This window comes from Phaethon aethereus (assembly GCF_964289735.1).
Source record: "Phaethon aethereus genome assembly, chromosome: 2".
In the NCBI taxonomy this organism is placed as follows: Eukaryota; Metazoa; Chordata; class Aves; order Phaethontiformes; family Phaethontidae; genus Phaethon; species Phaethon aethereus.
The window spans coordinates 100,409,496-100,427,806 of record NC_138582.1 but is presented as its reverse complement, the minus strand read 5'-3'; the positions used below and the strand labels follow the sequence as shown (position 1 = coordinate 100,427,806).

At 38.9% G+C, this 18,311-nt stretch overlaps 1 protein-coding gene across 4 annotated transcripts in view; it reads right to left on the bottom strand.

The window, feature by feature from the left end:
• DTNBP1 (dystrobrevin binding protein 1) overlaps positions 1-18,110 on the bottom strand; it is a gene marked incomplete at its 5' end in the record, with an annotated part of 72,286 nt that extends 54,176 nt beyond the window's left edge. Inside the window, 5 exons of one of the 4 annotated variants that reach the window (XM_081996554.1) lie at positions 7,670-7,802; positions 11,359-11,419; positions 12,286-12,336; positions 14,399-14,449; positions 18,025-18,110. In XM_081996554.1, the coding sequence (XP_081852680.1) occupies positions 7,670-7,802; positions 11,359-11,419; positions 12,286-12,336; positions 14,399-14,449; positions 18,025-18,110 (382 nt within the window). The remainder of the gene's footprint in view (positions 1-7,669; positions 7,803-11,358; positions 11,420-12,285; positions 12,337-14,398; positions 14,450-18,024) is intronic. The other 3 variants (XM_081996555.1, XM_081996556.1, XM_081996557.1) reach the window with 3 other exon arrangements.
• Between the last annotated feature and the right edge of the window lie 201 nt (positions 18,111-18,311).

Sequence of the window (18,311 nt, the reverse complement as noted above, 5' to 3'; positions counted from 1 at the left end):
GTCAACTGCACCACTCAGCTTGGTGTCATCTGCAAACTTGCTGAGGGTGCGCTCAATCTCACTATCTATGTCATTGATGAAGATATAAAATGATACTGGTACCAATAAGGACCCCTGAGGGACACCACTAGTCACTGATCTCCATCTGGACATTGAGCCATTGAACACTACCCTCTACATGTGACCATCCAACCAACTCTTCATCCACCCATCAAATCCATCTCTCCAATTTTTGCCAGGACTTCTGCTACACCAGAGCGAAGGTAAATTGCAGGAGGAAGGATAAATCACATTTTTACAAACAAAATAGCAACCAAGGACTAGAAGAGAGTTTGCAGTTCAGAGACAGATGCACTAATCTGTTGCAGTGTATGAACTTGATTGTTGATGGAAAGAACTACACAGATGATGAAATGAAATAGCAGAAAACCTAAAGCAACTCTGAGTTTAGGCAAATGGCTGTATTTCACTTTTGCTTGTAACAGACAGAAGCAATCTTCATAAAGCAAGACAATAACTATTAAGTTCAAGGTAGGAAAAAGTGATTGAAAACTAATGTGTTTTAGATGCTCAAAAGAAGGAAACGGCAAGCTGAATGCATCAGTTGAAATGTCAGTTCTGGTTTGGTCATTCTACTTGGAGCCTATCTTGCATGATAGAAAATTTCAACTTTCTTAGCCATTACTCAATTAGAAATTGCTGTCCTAGTGGTCCCCCTAGAAAAGCAAAAGCTAAGACCTCATAAACAAACTTCCTAGCGTGCACATTGGTATGTTCAGCTCCAATTATTAAGATTTTTTTTTAGTCCCTAACAAATAAGGTAGTGCTCCACAATAGTCAGAAAGGAAACATGAATCATATAATCAGCAAAGATTTCCTTAAAGTATTTATCAGTATACAGATCACTTGGGGGGGGGGCGGGGAATAAAGGCACTTGACCATTAATGTGGAAACAAGTCTGAGGGGGAAAAAAAAAGTGTTTTCAGTTCTACAGATTGTGATGTGGAACGTGCATTGTTTACCACATACTTAACTTCCTCTCACAAAACCCAGATGTATTCAAAGGGCAATATCATGACTACAGTTATGACTGGCTGTCTCTTTCTGTTTAAGAAATGGACTTTTCTGAGTGCATTAAAATCCAAATGTCTTTATTATGCTAACTTGCCTTTCAGAATGATTGCTGACTTATTAATTTGCAAAATTCACAAACACAGCAGGGCTTAAGATAATTTAGTAAGGTACCTATCAACCACTGTTTTTTCCACTTAAACTCACCACCTGCTTTGCTGTACTTGCCACTGAAATATTATTAAAAGACAACAACAAAGAATAGGAAAATAAAGAGGGTGAAGAAAAGTGAATTCTAGAGGGCATCTTATTCCTAGCACTAGCATTTGAGCAGCCTCTAGTGGGAATTGCAGAAAACACTCTGCTCCTGAAGAACAGGAATGAACACTTAAGATCTTTCCAGAAGACAGCAATCCTGCTTTACTGCGACACAGGTTTCAGAATTTTTCTTTCTGAAGTGAAAGAAAACTTAGTTGCTTTTCACAAAAAAAGACTAGCTCCATGGCAATACCACCAGCTATGGCTGCGAACTAAGGTGTCTCCTGCCCAAGTAAGAACGTATGCACTGTGCATCAAAAGAAAGTTCCAAAGCTACGTATTTAATCAATTTGAAACTTAAGCCATGCTTTGATCAGCTCTTATCTATATCCACAGGTAAATAAGGTCATACTTTTAAAAAGGTATTTAGAAAAAATATAAAATTAGAAATGCTTAATTTCCAGTGTATAGTTTATAGTGGCACCTAGAATGAATCTGCCCAGAAAGCCAGCTAATGTTGTGAAGAATACCTGCAAGACTACTACTTCTTCTCCAGCTCTTCAAGAAATCCCACAACCAAGTGGGCAGGCAACAATAATCATTTCACTCTGAAATAGCATTGCTATGCAGGAGAAAAATCACCCTTTCCTTTTAATCTTTTTAAGGAGGCTGGAAAAAAATGCATTGTACTTTTACATTTAAAACTTTTCTGTATAGTAATATGCCACACTTGGTAGAAATAATATTTCTTATTAGATAGCTGAAAAAATAAGTTGTTCTTTAGGTCACGTCATTCTAATTATGTTAGTTTGGCCTGTATTTCTTACATTATCACAGGTATTAACAACACTATTACAACTTCTACTTCTTTAGTTTTGATTTTTTTAAAGTATGTTAATGTTTGATCAGATGACATTAGATTGAATTATCTTCCATCAGTGCACACTGTTTGTCTTAGTTTACCAGCTACTCTGGTATTAAAGTATTTATCTATAACTCAACAACCACAGAAACCAATTTTGTATCTGAAAACGCCTTCTTTCTAAAGTTTATCTAATTTAAATTTACCGCATAATTTTTTTTAACTGAAACTTATGTTCCCTGTTTTTCCTAACAAAAATTGTTAGAAAAGCTAAATCACGAAATATTAGTTTTCAGTTTTGCCTACAATAACTTTAAAAGTAGCTTTCCTGCACTGCCCCAGCCACCAAGAAGTATTAAACACATTTTTACAAAGTTCATTCATTTCCTGACTAAAAGGCAACAAGGCAGAAAACAGAAAGGATGGAAACAATTACATGAAAGAAATTACTTCTAGGTCAGACAAGGTCACAGATTACTAAAAGCTTAAAATGAGCCGTGAACGACATATATATAGAGGAAGAGCTCAATTCAGCTGCAACACTTGGAAATAATTTTTTACACAATCACAGTTCTACTACTGCTCAGTTTTGATTTGTTTTTAAATAAAAGATCTTAAACCCAGCTAGTATCATACCATTTACGTGAAGCTAAAGCAGCTTCTTCGCTGAAACTACGCAGCAAGTATACTAGAACATTTTTCCTTCTGTATTCAAGCCACAGATATTTCCAAGTTTACAAAATGAAACTGTATGCCTTTTATAAATATATATCTCTACCTCTGTATGGGGTTTGCGTGGTCAGGTTTTGGTACTGGGGGGGCTGCAGGGGTGGCATGTGTGAGAAGCTGCTAGAAGTTTCCCCCATGTCTGATAGAGCCAGTGCCAGCCAGCTCCAAGAGGGACCTGCCGCTGGCCAAGGGCAAGCACATCAGCAACAGTGATAGTGCCTCCAAGATAACAGATTTAAGAAGGTGGAGGTGTGCACAAGAGAAACTGCAGCCAGAGAGAGGAATGAGAAGATGTGAGAGAAACAACTCTGCAGACACCAAGGTCAGTGCAGAAGGAGGGGCAGGAGGTGCTCCAGGCACCAGAGCAGAGATTCCCCTGCAGTCTGTGGTGAAGACCATGGTGAAGCAGGCTGTCCCCCTGCAGCCCATGGAGCTCCACGGTGGAGCAGATATCTGCCTGCAGCCTGTGGAGGACTCCACACCAGAGCAGGTGGATGCCCGAAGGAGACTGTGACCCCTTGGGAAGCCTGTGCTGGAGCAGGCTCCTGGCAGGACCTGTGGACCCATGGAGAGAGGGACCCACGTTGGAGCAGGTTTGCTGGCAGACTTGTGACCCTGTGGGAGACCCACGCTGGAGCCGTCTGTTCCTGAAGACTGCACCCCGTGGAGAAGGGACCCAGGCTGGAGCAGTTCATGAAGAACTGCAGCCCATCGGAAGGACTCACGTTGGAGAAGCTTGGGAAGGAGCATCTCCCATGGGAGGGACCCCACACTGAGCAGGGAAAGAGTGTGAGGAGTCCTCTCCCTGTGGAGGAAGGAGCGGCAGAGACAACATGTGATGAACTGACCGCAGCCCCCATCCCCCGTCCCCCTTTGCCACTCGCGGGGAGGAGTTAGAGAAAATCAGGAGTAAAGTTTAGCCTGGGAAGAAGGGAGGGATGGAGGGAAGGTATTTTTAAGATTTGGGTTTATTTCTTATTATCCTACTCTGATCTGATTGGCACTAAATTAAACTAATTTCTTTTCCCAAGCGGAGTCTGTTTTGCCCATGACAGTGATTGATGAAATTAACAAAAATTAAATTCTATATTCTCAGAATACAACATGTTGCTGGGGACAAACTTTTTAGCAGGGCCTGTTGCAGTAGAACAAAGGGTAATGGTTTTAAACTAAAAGAGAGTAGACTGAGACTATGTCTAAAGAAGAGATTTTTCACAGTGAGGGTGGTGAAACACTGGCACAACTTGCCCAGAGAGGTGGTAGATGCCCCATCCCTGGAAATATTCCAGGTCAGGTTAGATGGGGCTCTGAGCAACCTGGTCTGGTTGAAGATGTCCCTGCTCATGGCAGGGGAGTTAGACTAGATGATCTTTAAAGGTCCCTTCCAACCCAAACTACTCTACGATTCCATGAAATATACCACATTATTCAAACTGGAAAAATCCTTGGCATTTTTATACTTATTTTTTAAATTTCTTGACATTTCACTAAACCACACTTTTTTGCTGCAAAACAAGTACCCAAAATACAGGGTATTAAGTTCTTACAGTAGTTCAAATGCTACCAAAATAAAAATCTTGTACTTAACTAAAAAATATATTATAATCACTCTGACCTTCAGAATTTCTGAACAAATTGGATTGAATTTTGTGAAGCTAGAAAATGGCAACTTTTACACTTGATACACAATCTGAAAATAAAGCGTGACCTTCTGCTCAAGATATAAACAAGAATACCTCCTCTAAGCAGTGTGAAATATTTGTTTCCCTAATGGATTTTCACCCTCGCCTAACCCATCCTTTGAAAAAAAAAAATTATTAAAGAGTAGGAAGTGGTGGCTTTTATCTCTGTCAATATACACCCTGCCTTATTCTCTTCCCAGTCTTCCCAGTCTAAATATTTTCACCCTACATTGGATCTGTCACCTATGACATGACATGATCAGCCTTTCTGAAACCAGTAACAAGTTGATTCTTAACATTTGATGTTTAAAAAAAAAAAAGGAAAATTGAATTTGGATCAAGGTTTATGTGCATTGATTTGCTGAAATCAAAACAGATATTTGAGCAAAACGGCCCTGCTCAAACATGAAGTGTATGATGTATATGAAGACAAGTATGTCAGATATCAGCAAGCAGATATTTTCCACAACATCTCAAAAATTGGCTTAAGTGATGATTCAAATTCTGGACTTTGAAAGGGCAATAACTGTCCTCTTCACTTTTACATGAGAGTAATTTTTTCTTCCCAGTTTTCAACAGCAGCTACAAGATATTGTATAATCCAATAAATTTATCAAGTGAAGACACAGACTTTTTACTTGAAGTGAGACATGACTGATAATGTGAGTACCTAAGTTAAAGGACTTTATAAATAAAAGTACTAATGAAAATGTGTCTTGTTATACACAGCAAAAGCTGAAGAATCTGTACATGACATACCAATTTTAAGTCAGTCACTAAAAAGGCTCATTTCCATTATCTGAAATTTCTTTTATCAAAAGCAGCCAGGGTTCCCTCTTTACTTTCAAAATGAAAGCATTAAGAGATTTATTAGAAGCATATCATGTCACAACACATAACTATTACTTTTCTGAAATGTTGAAGATTAGCCAAATTACATCTTGGATGCACAACGCAGGACACAGCAGTTTGTAATTCTATATTCATGTTTTTTGCTGGTGGTGGTTTTTGGGTTTGGGTTTTTTTGTTTTGTTTTGGGGTTTGTTTTTTTTTTTTACAGAATGCTTCACTCATATTTAAAATTCACAGCCACAATATTAGTCAACTCTTGGAAAAAGTGAATACAGGTTACATTTATAAAAAGCAGATAGTCCAGAGTTACAAAACAGTGAGCAGAATATCACAGCAAGTATCTGGTAAATCAGTTCCAGAAGTGTAGATGTTGAATTTGGTATGAATTATATTATTTCGGTATGAATTATACCTCTTCAAATAGACTCTATGAAACTTATCAGAAAAAAACAATTCCAAAAAAACTCACAGTGGTTAGGAAGAACTAATAAAAACCTATAGGCAAATTACTTGAAATCCAACACACAAGGTTAGGCTAGCAGATTTGGTTCAAATCTCACAACCTTATCAGCAGGTTTCAAAATTAATTAGCTTCCCTAAGCAGACTGTTTAATGCTTCCTTAAATCCTGCTTGAGCAGTATAAAAAAAAAAATATTCTAGAGACACTGAGCCTTCTCCAAAGTAATTCTACAATCAAGGTGAGATTAATTCTGGTTCATAAAACTATAACATTAGGAATGGGAAGGTAACCTCAATTCATCAGGATTTACAGCATTTGCAGTTATGAACTATAAAGACGATCCCATTAGGTTTTTATTATATTGTTTATCTTTGGTCTACCAGACTGCATCATTTTGTGCATGATGATATTAACATCAGTATTTAGAACAATCATTATTTGAATTTATATTTCTGTAGAAGAAAACTGAGCTTTTCAAAAGGCTAACATTAAATGGTCACCACACATGATAAAGCCTTATTAAACAAGGTGGTATAAGAAAATTGTAATAAAAACTGAAATATATTCCTTGGTTCAGAAAGAAATAGCAAAGTTATTATCAGCCTACCTAGCAACAAAAGCCGATTTGTGCATATCCACTGACCATAGAAGAATGAGAAATTAGCCTTTAAGCACAGAAAAGAACCCTCCTTTTCTTCACATCAGATGCCAGCACACAAATCCAGCCCATCCCACAAAAAACAAGAGCTGCAATTACATTAAGAATTTCCGCATACTTCCCAGCTGGTGTAAGAATAGTGTAGGCAGAGCCCCTGGGAAACTTAGCTACCAACATCCATACACAGACAGCAATTTTTCAAAACTTTAATTTGATGTAACTTGAATAGATTTTCATGGAGACGTCTTGCTGGACTACTGCTGACAGAAAGACTTGCTACTTGTCAAATGCTGCATACTCATTTCAAGGCTCAATAACACTAGAGCTTTTCAGAGACTAAGAGGCCAGAACATTTTTTCCTAATTTCATTTCAACAGTGGATCAACTGTTTTGTATGAGAGGTTTCCAGAAATAGTCCACTAAAGTATTCATCTTTTCATCTTTTAAATTAAATCAACAGGTTAACATCTGATAAAGTTACAAAAATTGGAACCCATCTAACAAGCATGAGGTATTTGATAAACTCAATTATGTAGCATTGCTAGTTTCACCTATGAAAAAGCTGGGTACCACTTCAGAATAGCTTAACCTTGTACACTAACTTAAAATATGGAAGCTACTTTGGAACCAACAATTACTCTCAACAAGAAGTTTCTGCCTTGAAAGTGTCCCAAGCCAGGTAAATTTCTTGCTCCACCTAAATGATGATTTAAAACAAATTACTATATAAAATGATGTAGACTCAAAGAGAAGCAGCTACATATGAGTGTTCACACTACTTACAAATCTTTACAAATTTTAAAAGACTTTCAAAAAAATAGTTTTCAACTGTTCACATCAGGATATGCAGTTGCCATACAATTCCCTCCCCGCCCCCCAAATAACGACACATACAATATTTTAACTGCTGGGAAAGCAACCACTACTACTTTTGCTCTTTTACAAAACCAGTTTGTTTAAGAACTACAGTTTTATAATAGAAAGGATTTGTTTGGGAAGCAAAATTAAATTTTATGATTGCAACATTCACAACAACTGAACTTCTGTCTAATCCTATGTATTGACTTAAATGCTTATAATGTCTATAAAACCTTACCTAGGCTTGCTGTGAGGCATTCCAGATCAGCTAAAAACCCAGGTATTTGTTGGAGCTGATCCTGTAGTTCCACCAGACTGTTCCTTTTCTTCTCCCAGTGTGCAGAAAGCATCACAACTTCACTATCCACCAGCTGAAACAAACAGGTTCTTTACTTGCAGATTTATGGACCTATTTATGAGCATCTTGACTTATTGTTAGAGTTCATGCATCTGCAAGCATAAGGTCAGCACAGCAACCTTATAGCACTGCCACTTCTGTACTTCTCGGGTAAATACACAACATGCTCAAGAAAGCCCCGGTAGTATGAAATATTTATATGAAAATGCATTGATCAAAACAAGATTAAAAATTATTTCTCAATATACTAATCAATGCAGGAAATATTTTATGGATTTTATTAACTGTAAATAACATGCATCTGGAATTTTGACAGCAGTGTTGCACTGGTGCACAAAAACAACATTGCAGTGCTGCAATATAAGGCTCATTTAGATCAATAACTTAGTTTAATGTTGCTAGTCATACCAATTTAATCAATAAGACCAAGTTAATTTAGTTCACATGGCACCATTTTCCCACCTATTATCACTCCAGAAAGCAGAACATGTTTGATTTAGAAGAAACACCAGTTCCCGAACTACTTTTATTATCAGAAATTACAAGTCTGTGACACACCACCTTTGCAACATCAAAATCAAATGAAAACACTAATACAACAAAACTGAAAATTCTGCACATTCAAAATACTCTAGAAAAATAAAATTAAAGGAATTACATTTAAAATAAAGTTGCCTTTATAACACTCCTGCTTTTCTGCTTTTGTGATAAACTTAGCTGCAGTAATTGCAAGTCTTTATGAATGCACTTCTTTACGAACGCACTTCTATGTTAGCTCAATTTTTGTTGTTGATTCTTCCTAACTTTTAGTATACAATAGTATAATGAGAAGAGGTCAGATTCTATGAAAAAATGCAAGATCTTAAGTAACAAATGTTTCCCTTATATATGACACTTGAAATGATTCCATTATAGTTTCCCTGCTCTTAATTCCATATATCATCATAAGATGGAGGCAAACACCAGAAAAAGGTTCAGCCCAGAGATAACTAAGTGCAACTAAAATTACAAGCATCTAAAAGCAGTATTTTTAGGACAATTTTGTAGATGGAAGTGGTAGTTAGCATCTATAATTTAACATGGTAAGTTTGTAGGCAGCAATTAAAGCTTGAAATTTTCACGTTCTTTTCTCTATTCAACATTTATAAACCACTCATGCTGTCTTATTCACCTGTGTCCGGCCAGTACCGAAGACAGGATGCTGGAGAAGTGTACCTTTAGTACAGTCAATCTTGTGTGCTTACACAATTCTTATTTTATTGAACCCTTTTATTTGCTACTTTTATAAAAAAGAAACAAACAAAAACCCACAAGCAATACAATTTTTGGATTCTCCCAGAAATAAGCATCTGAATTTCATGGAAAATTTCAAAGTCTTTTTGGAAGCTTTTCATTCTCATTTTCCCAAGCAGTCATAATATGTGAGATTAAGGTTACATTGGTCTCATACAGATACGAAACAATTTTAAAAGCAAATTATGGTAAGCATTACAAAATTGGAAGCAAGTCATTTAAGAGGTTTTCTAAAGAAAAAAAAAAAGTCATCATGAACAGTCAAGCACACGAAGCTGGCAGACAGAACTTCATCTCTAATAGCTGAAGGTTTTCACTGGAACGGGTGTGAAAAGTAGGCCATACTATTAGGCAAGAGAAAGAAGAATCTGAAATAATCTTTCTTATCCTAAGTACATCTCTTCAAAATATAATAAGCAGTTAGTTTTTTATGCATTGGAACATGATACAGAGAAGACTCCTAAGGATATCAGAAGAGTCAAGGAGGATGCAGCCAGCCAAAGAACGTTTCAGCCAGGACAGAGAACCCCACAGCTCAGTCCTGCTCTGCATCGTGGTCACCCAGCTTACATTGTCTGCCCCTTAAACAGGGTTTGAAATGGAAAGTCTGGTGCAGACCTCCAAAACAGCAGAGCAATGCATTGGTAGCACTTACTGGAAGTTCTCTTTCCCTCCATTCCAGAAATAAGCAACACAACCCATCACTTTACTTTCAGGGCAGGAAAACCAAAATTAAGGAGAAAGCACAGAAACTTCTTCAATCTCTTCAGCTTGGACAATCAAATCTTGCTGTTTCCTGTCCACTAGGAGAGGGCAGCAGTGTCGGTGCAACAGTCCTCCCCTGAAACTAAACACCACTGTGCCTCAACCCCAGATGTATTCTATACTTTCCCAGCCCGCCCAGTGCTTTTAAAGAGTTATGACAGTAACATGCAACATCATTTTTGCAATTGTTTACATTGCATCACTATTTAATGTTTGCATTACATTATTTACAATACTATTTATCGTTAAGATGCCTTAAGCAATCTCAAAATAGTATTCCTAGCTAACTTAAAATCTTTCAAATAAGGGCAGAACAGTGCAAAAACCAACCACCTGAACTTCTGGATATGTCTTATTTTTACCATCATCTGCTTGTCACATTCTGACAAAGCTGTACTTCTCAATATCCTCCTCTAACCTAACATCCCACAGAAAAACAGTAAGTTGATATAGTGAATATTTTTTGCTTAAGTGCAAGTAGTGACTGAAAATATCTGCACACAGGACAGAAGACAAGAAAGTCTGGGTGTCAAGGTATCAGTTGAAAAGTACCTTAAAAGCACTAGGAAATTCTCACACTCAACATTTGTTATAGTAATTGAAATATCCAAAAGTAAACAGGACAATGACCTTCAGATAGTTCTTGTCAGATGATACCTCGTGAAAAACATGTAAAAACAGAAATTCTCTGTTATCAATGTATGTATTTAATACTTTAGAAATACTCGTTGTAGGCTTAGTACCATCAAACCTGTAAGAGCTGTGAGAAACAAGAGGAACTGGACATTCTGATCCATTCCATCAGCTGCCTGTCAAACATCATCTTAAAACCACAATAAAAAACAGTGTAACTTGGCATTTTTCCCAAGTAGCAATACAGAGCATTGCTTTTTCATTATACTGGTTGTACTGGATCCAGCTGAGAAGGAATTAACTTTCTTCATAGCAGCCCATATGGTGCTGTGTCTTTGATTTCTCTCCAAAACAGTGTTGATAACATAGCAATGTTTTGGATATTGTTGAACAACGCTTGTGCAGTGTCTGTCTTCCCCATTCATCTCCATTCCCCCTGCCGCAAGCAGGCTGGGAGCAGGCAAGAAGTTGGGAGGGGACGCAGCCAGAACATTTGACCATAGGCCAAAGGGATATTTCACCATATAACATCACGCTCAACAATAAAAACTAAGGGTTTGGTCTTCCGAGGTAACCATTGCTCTGAAACTGGCTGGGCATTGGTCTGCTTGTGGGAGGTTGTGACTGACTGCTTTTGCATCACTCGTTTTTCCTCTGTCCTTCAATCATTAAACTGTCTTTATCTTGAACCATGAGTTTTCTCTTTTTTTTTTCTTCCTGTTCTCTCCTCTGTCCCCCTGGTGGGGGAGTGAACAAGGCTGTGCGGCCACTTACCTGGTGGCCAGGGTCAATCCAGTACACTGGTACTAAAAATTTTAGTTTAAAATTATTTGCACATTTAAAAATATTTCAAGTGTGGCATTCTTTTATTTTCTTACCTCTCCAGCTTTTGCACAATCTTTGGCTCCTTTGTGAAGGGCAGCCCAAGCATCTTCATATCTAGAGAGAAGAAAGATAAATGACTGTTTTTACTGTGTTCCCCTTACAAAGAAAGACGACTTCACGGATGCTACTGTGCTTATATTTACAGGGACTACCAGAAATAACAGTTTAAAAAGCTGTCCAGTTGTCTTGGTACAACAGTAAATACCAGAAAGAAATATACAGTAAGAAATCAGTAAGAAGTCTTTCAACAAAAAAGTGATTCATGTGTTTTAAACTGTTAGCTTACATTAAGAGCTAAATGAACCCAGGAGTATTTATAAGACTACACATAAAAGCCTTAAGCGCTACTTGGAACGCAATTTCATTAAGAAAATTAAAAAAATTAACAAGATTGTAATGACACCCAACCCTCCAAAAAACAAGAGAATATATCTATCTATATATATTATTTTAAAATAAAGATAAAAGAAAATTTATAATGCAGATAGCTTCTGTTACTCAGAAAAAAAATGTGATTAAGTAAACATGGAATGCACTTTCTTTTCAGGGCAATGACAGGCATACTGCCTCTATTACAACAAAATAGCTCATCGAATATGTAGAAGTTATAAAACGTCAAATTTAAACAACAGGCTAGGCCTCAATGCTGGTCTCCTCCATCCCTGTGCATTAGACCCTGAACTAAAGTCATCTTCCAAATGTTGCTTTTCCTCCAGAACTTCTGATTCATTAACATGACAGCACTTAAGGATTGGGCAAGCTTTAAACATATTTATCATTTGGTAACCACCTCCACTCTTCTCACTGCAGAACATTCAAAAAACTATTAGTAACACCTTCCTTTTCTTCTCAGTTCTTTAACCTAATAAATTTATTTCTGAAGTTATAGAAAGCAAACACAAAGAAATGGAAGGCCATACCTGCTCAGTAATTCCAGTCCAGCAGAAAATTCTGGCAAACACTGAACAGCTCTATACAACAAATTGTAAATATACAGATGTTGTTAATGAATAGAAGGCTGTTACAAAAAAATGCGTGCACATCCATCTGCGTTTGACAGATATGCTGAGCACAGAAATATTCCCTACTGTTCACTTCCACAAACATTTTGTCAATTCTGGTTTAAAATGCATTACACAGTGTATCTTACAAGAATATCCCAAAGCTATGGTTTCCCCACTCGCCGCCTTGTTATTTTATGGTAGCCCACACTTACCTCTTTTTGACTATGTTCATTAAAAACTTTTATGAGAGAATTTCTTAGTACAGTTAACAAACGTGCAGGATGAACATTGTTTTAACTAAAAACAGTGGACAGAAACATTCTGAAAAGATGACTACTACACAAGTTAAGTCCCTCAATAAAGATATTGCACTTAATGTATTCTACATAAAAAATAAATACTAAGCTAAAGAACCTTTGACAGTTTAATGCTCTAATGATCTCCTATTGGATGCATACATTTTCATTTGTAACAGCTTGAAATATAAATGCAACTTATAATAAGTTAAAGAAAATTAACAAGGCAGCACTTTTAAATATGTATTATGTTCAGGACATGGTTTAGTGGGCATGATGGTGTTAGGCTGATGGTTGGACTTGATGATCTTAGAGGTCTTTTCCAACCTTAATGATTCTATGTGAAGATCTTGACATTATCCAAGATTTGTCTCTTGGAAGATTACCAGAATAGACTGCTTTGTGCTGCTATCCAAACAACTTGAATGGAAAAAAACAAATACTACAAATGAAACCTTTTTTCCCTTAAACCAAGGGAAAAGTGATACAATCAGTGAGGTGAGAAGAGACCTCGGGGAGCAGCACAAACGCCTGTTCAAAGCGGGACCAGCTACGGGATCAGACCAACTTGCTCAGGGCTTTGTCCGATTGCAACTTGAAAACCTCGGAGAACAGAAACTTCATGGGCTCTGTGAGCAACCTGTTCCACTGCTTGATTTATGAGGAAAATGCTTTTCCTTATAGCCTTTTCCTGTCTAAACATCTCTTGTTTCAACTTACATCTATTGCCTTTCTTGTTCCCACCACGTACCAGTGTCAAGAGCCTGGCTCCATCTCCTTAACCATCTCCTCACAGGTAATGATGGGCTGCTGTTAGGTCTCCCCAAAGCTATCTATTCTCCAGGCTAAACAAGCCTTGGTCTCAGCCTGTCCTCATATACACATAGTGCCAATTTACAGTACACCAGATGAACTAATTATGGACTGGAAACACACAAAGAAGGGAGTTGCCTAAAATAGTTTTATTCAAAACCTTCACCCATTCTTAGTTTAGTTTCTGTGCCTTGTCAGTACAACCAGTCTTCTGTTAAAAAACCTTTACATACAAAACACCAAGCTTCAGAACTTAATACAGTTTATTTCAGATGCCTTATTTTTTGTTCAGGGCTTGTTTTAAAACAAGAACATGCTTTACACTAAAGCATATCTGAGCTTATTTGAAAAAGCAATGTTCACAGATGTTAAGTAGTCTTCCCCTACAGTTTACATAGGCTGAAAGAATGAACAATATACTAAAATGCAGAGGATAAAAAAACCCAACACAATTCTTAAATCTTCTTGCAACAGAGATGAAAACAGATAATTGAAGTACTCCATTATACATGTATTTTCTACAATAAAAAGGCTTATATTTTTGTTCTTGCACTAAAAAAATCTGAATTACAATTTTAGTACATGAGATTCACAGAGACTGTAAACAATTACATTTCAATGTACTGCAACCTGAATCTTTTATAAAGCACTATAATAACACTGAATATTCACATAATTTAAACAGTCATTTATAAATCGATTGATGGCCACCAGAAATTATTTAGGCCTATCAATCAAGGTTCTATTAAGCAAAGTATTTCCTCAATATCAGGGCTAAGTTTTTCTGTTATCAAAAGAATATTCTGTAAAATTGTATGCAAATGTTTTTGTAACTGCTTCATATATATGAGCCACTTTCAAATTTTTCTTTAACAAGAACATTCTAGATCAATGCTATACATTAAGATGTTCAGAAGTACCTCTGCCTGCCTTTTTTTGCTTCTCTTGATTTGTCGCCCAAAGTCTTCAACCTATAAATCAAAACACAAAATCATCAGACATTTCCAACACCAAAACGAGAGGACAATTTGCTTGAACACATTCTGTGTTAATTCCAGTCTACTATAGTTAATTTTGTTTCAGCTTATTTCACAAATAAATCAAATTTCACTTAGTTTTGTGGAGATTGTCATATGAAATTATTTCCACCTACACTGCTTCTAAATTATTAGATTTTTCTACAAGTGCATCAAGCAATTGCGTATGAAAAGTTTAATGGGACCTATATATCCAGGTCATCCAGCTCTCGATACTCTTTCCTTATAAGACAGGTATTAAAGATCTTCATAGAGATAATCAATCCATCCTGAAGAACACCCTTTAAAAAAAGGCATATGTGCCAAGAAAAAGCACGACAGTCATAACATTTGTACCCACTTGTCATAAGTCTGCCAACACAAAACTGGCACAAACACAACTTTTCTTCTGCCAACTATCAGAATCTCCAGCAGCACCACCACAGTGCACTGCTCCTAAGCGTATCTGGGGCTTGTTTCATCTATGGCCAATGTCAAAGTGACTGTTATGCTGCTCCTAAAAAAACCAAAAAAATAAAACAAACAAAACCCCTAAAACTCTAACCAACAATAAATAACCCACACAAACACCACACAACTCTTTTCCATGCTTTACTCTTCTGCAGTCAACCCGTATATGCTAGTCAAGTTGGCATGGCAGAGTAAGAACCAAAGCCTCCTGCTATTCTCTGACCACCAAGACGATGGATGTCCTTCAGCCTCTAAGCAGAAATTGCAGAAAGCTCTGCAATTTGCCCTTTGGAGTCTCAGCTGTCCAGGACAGCAAGGGTTAGGAAGAAATAATGGACATACAGACAGGAGCAAGATGGAAATAAGCTATAAGCTCCAAAGATACCCTCTAAACGTAACACAGAAACACGTAATCCTGAGTGACCCAGGGACTGAGAAACACCCTAATACACCCTAATATATAGATAGTCAGGCTGCTCCTAGGGTGAGTGCAATCACTCCCCCAGTGTTGACCACTACCGATTTCCAGAGATGCAAAGAAGAAACCTCAAAGCTCTACAGCAATATAGGTGGTTGACAATTTGAGAAAAGACATGCTATGGCCCGTCTCCACTCCCTGTTAGAGAACTGTTCATAATAGTCAAGCTAAGTAGCAACAACCACAGTGCACTGAGGAAGAAAAACGAACACTGTTGCAGAAAGCTCTGCAATTTGCACTTCTCCTCTGTCACATTCCCCAGTATGCACCCCAGCCTGTAACCGCAGCATTCCTCTGCATACAGGTATAGAAGGAAATGCTGGGTCACAACTACCAGTTCTCTTACTAGAATACCTGCCAGGCAGTCAGAAGTAAGAGTTAAAGGATTTATCAGTAGACTACACAATATTGGATTCCTTTCATCAGTGTTCTCTGTACAAAGTAGCGGTAGTGTGAACCACATCAGTCAAGCTGGCAGCACACATATTACTGCCTGAGCACAATACAGCTCACTGTTGGTTTTCTTTTTTTTATTTCCTCTCCTCCTCCAAAAGACTGCTTGCAAGTAAATGGGTCAAAATCTAGACACGTCATAGGATACACAGAAGTAGACAGGAGACACAGCTGAGCAAGGGAAAGGGGAGCTAATTTCTTTGTACACAGAAATGGCTAATAATCCTAAACTGCTCTTTCCATAGATCACAGAACCCCAGATTTAATCTTTTCCAGCTGTACATAAGCATTCCCTGATTCCTTTGGAAGGGATGCTCTTTCCTTAGAGGGTCTGGGAAAGCATCTCCCTCTCAATGTTTCAAGAAATCCAATTGTTCCACTTTGCAAGCATTCATGTGGAGTTAACAAGTTGGCCGCAACTGGTCCAGCATTCTTGACACCAGAAATACCTTCTCTGGGTTTTGACTATGTTAAGCTAAAGTCTTAATAGCATAAAATGACTTCTGTTACGACTTCAGTGGGGTAGAGAACCGGGTAATCCAGAACACTACGGCACTACAGTTGCATTGTCTAGGAAGGGAAAACAGTCAAAATAAGACATGTCATGTTCTGGCCTGAATCCATGGAGAAACTACAGGAAAAAATCCAATGGTCTCCACAGCCTCTACTACTATGGCTCCAAGATACAGGTTCCCAACAGCAACAAAGAATACATTCCAGATAAAAAAAAAAAAACCACAACTTAAAGAAGGGCCACTCCCAGGCACATTAATGGAGCTGCTAAAACATAAAGATGGAAATGATGAAATCAGACTGTCCTCAAAGCAGAACAAAACATTGCAATACAAGGAAGAAGGCAAATTAGAGACTACAGGAAAACATATTGAGTCCACTGCAGCAATACATGGAGAAACAGCGTTAAATGACCGTCAGACCCAGCATGTTATGACCTTTCCGTTGTCCTCTTTCATCATGTGAAAAACACATTTTTCAAAAGAACCTTACAGTGTACTGTGGCATCAAACTCTGTGAGAAGTTGTAAAAATAACAGCAAACCAGAAAGACCACAATAAAGCAATGCCTTAGTCTGTATTCTTTAGACATTTTAATGTTCAATTCCTGAACCTTATCCTAACACATAAGCAATTTATCTGGTTGATTGGTAGCTTATTCTATCAATTTCTCTGGACCATTGTATACAGGCGCAAGAAAGTCACTACAAACTAGTTATTTTAAGTTTCTGGGGTACATAGACATCGATCACTACATAGAAATATTTACCATGCATATATTATAAGGTAGCCTCAACACGGCCAAAGACCATGCAGTTTTTAACTGATTACAACACGATACTTTCCTGTGGCTCGTTATGAGCCAAGAGTTTTGCAGCACAGGCATGACCTTGTCCTCTGGCCATCCACCGACTTCCAGCAACACTCATTTGGACCACCTGCCTGTACTAAAAATAGCATTGATACAGGACCTATCTAAAAAAACCCCTGTGAGGCAATGTAGGAAGATTATCTTTCTACTTTTTAATGTAAGCAAGGGGCTGCTCCTTCCGCTTATCCTGCACTTCTTTTCCCCAAGTGACAATAACTCACCTTCCAAGGAAAGAAAAGCATTTCATATGCCGAGCAGAGCACAGCGATGCCCTTTAAGCAATTACATATTAATCTATCAAACCCTGAAGGTCAGTTACTTCATAAAAAATTAAAGACCGTTAATTGACCCCATTCACATCTTCCTCGTTCTCTCAAAACAGCGGTCGCTCTCTCATGCCCCTGACGGCAGCTGACCCCCCAACACCGGGCACCCTCGGCTCCCGACCGCAGCTGCCGGCTACCACGCAGCTGCCCGGGCTCTCTAGCCCGCCATGAGACGCTCAGCCGAGGCGGGAAGGGGGGGAGGGAGCGTGAACGAGACCCTGGGACCACATTTCCAGCCCGTCCCGGCACTGCTGGGGGCACCGGGAAACCGCGGCGAGAGGGAAGAGACCCGGCTGGGGGTGCTGCCTCCGTAGTCTCCTCCTCTTCCTCCCGCCCGCCGAGCCAGTCCCCGCCCCGGCCCCCAGTCACCTGCTGCCCCCTCCCCGCCCGGCCGCGGGTCCCCCTCCCGTTCCCTCCGCCAGCCCCGCGGGGCCGAGAGCGTTACCCACCCGGCGGTGAGGTCCTGCTGGACACTCAGCAGCCGCTCCCGCAACGTCTCCAGCATCGTCCCGGCCTTCTCCGGCTGTGGCGCCCAGCGCTGAGTAGGGGGGGCGGGGCGTAGCTCAGCTCCCACCTCCCCCTCAAGCTGCGGGCGGTGCCAGGCGCGGCGCGAGCCTGCGACGCTTCATCTCCGCCCTCTCGCCCAGCGGAAGGTCCGCCCTCTCTTTTCCGGTGGGGGCTGGCGCGGGGCTTGTGAGGGTGCGAG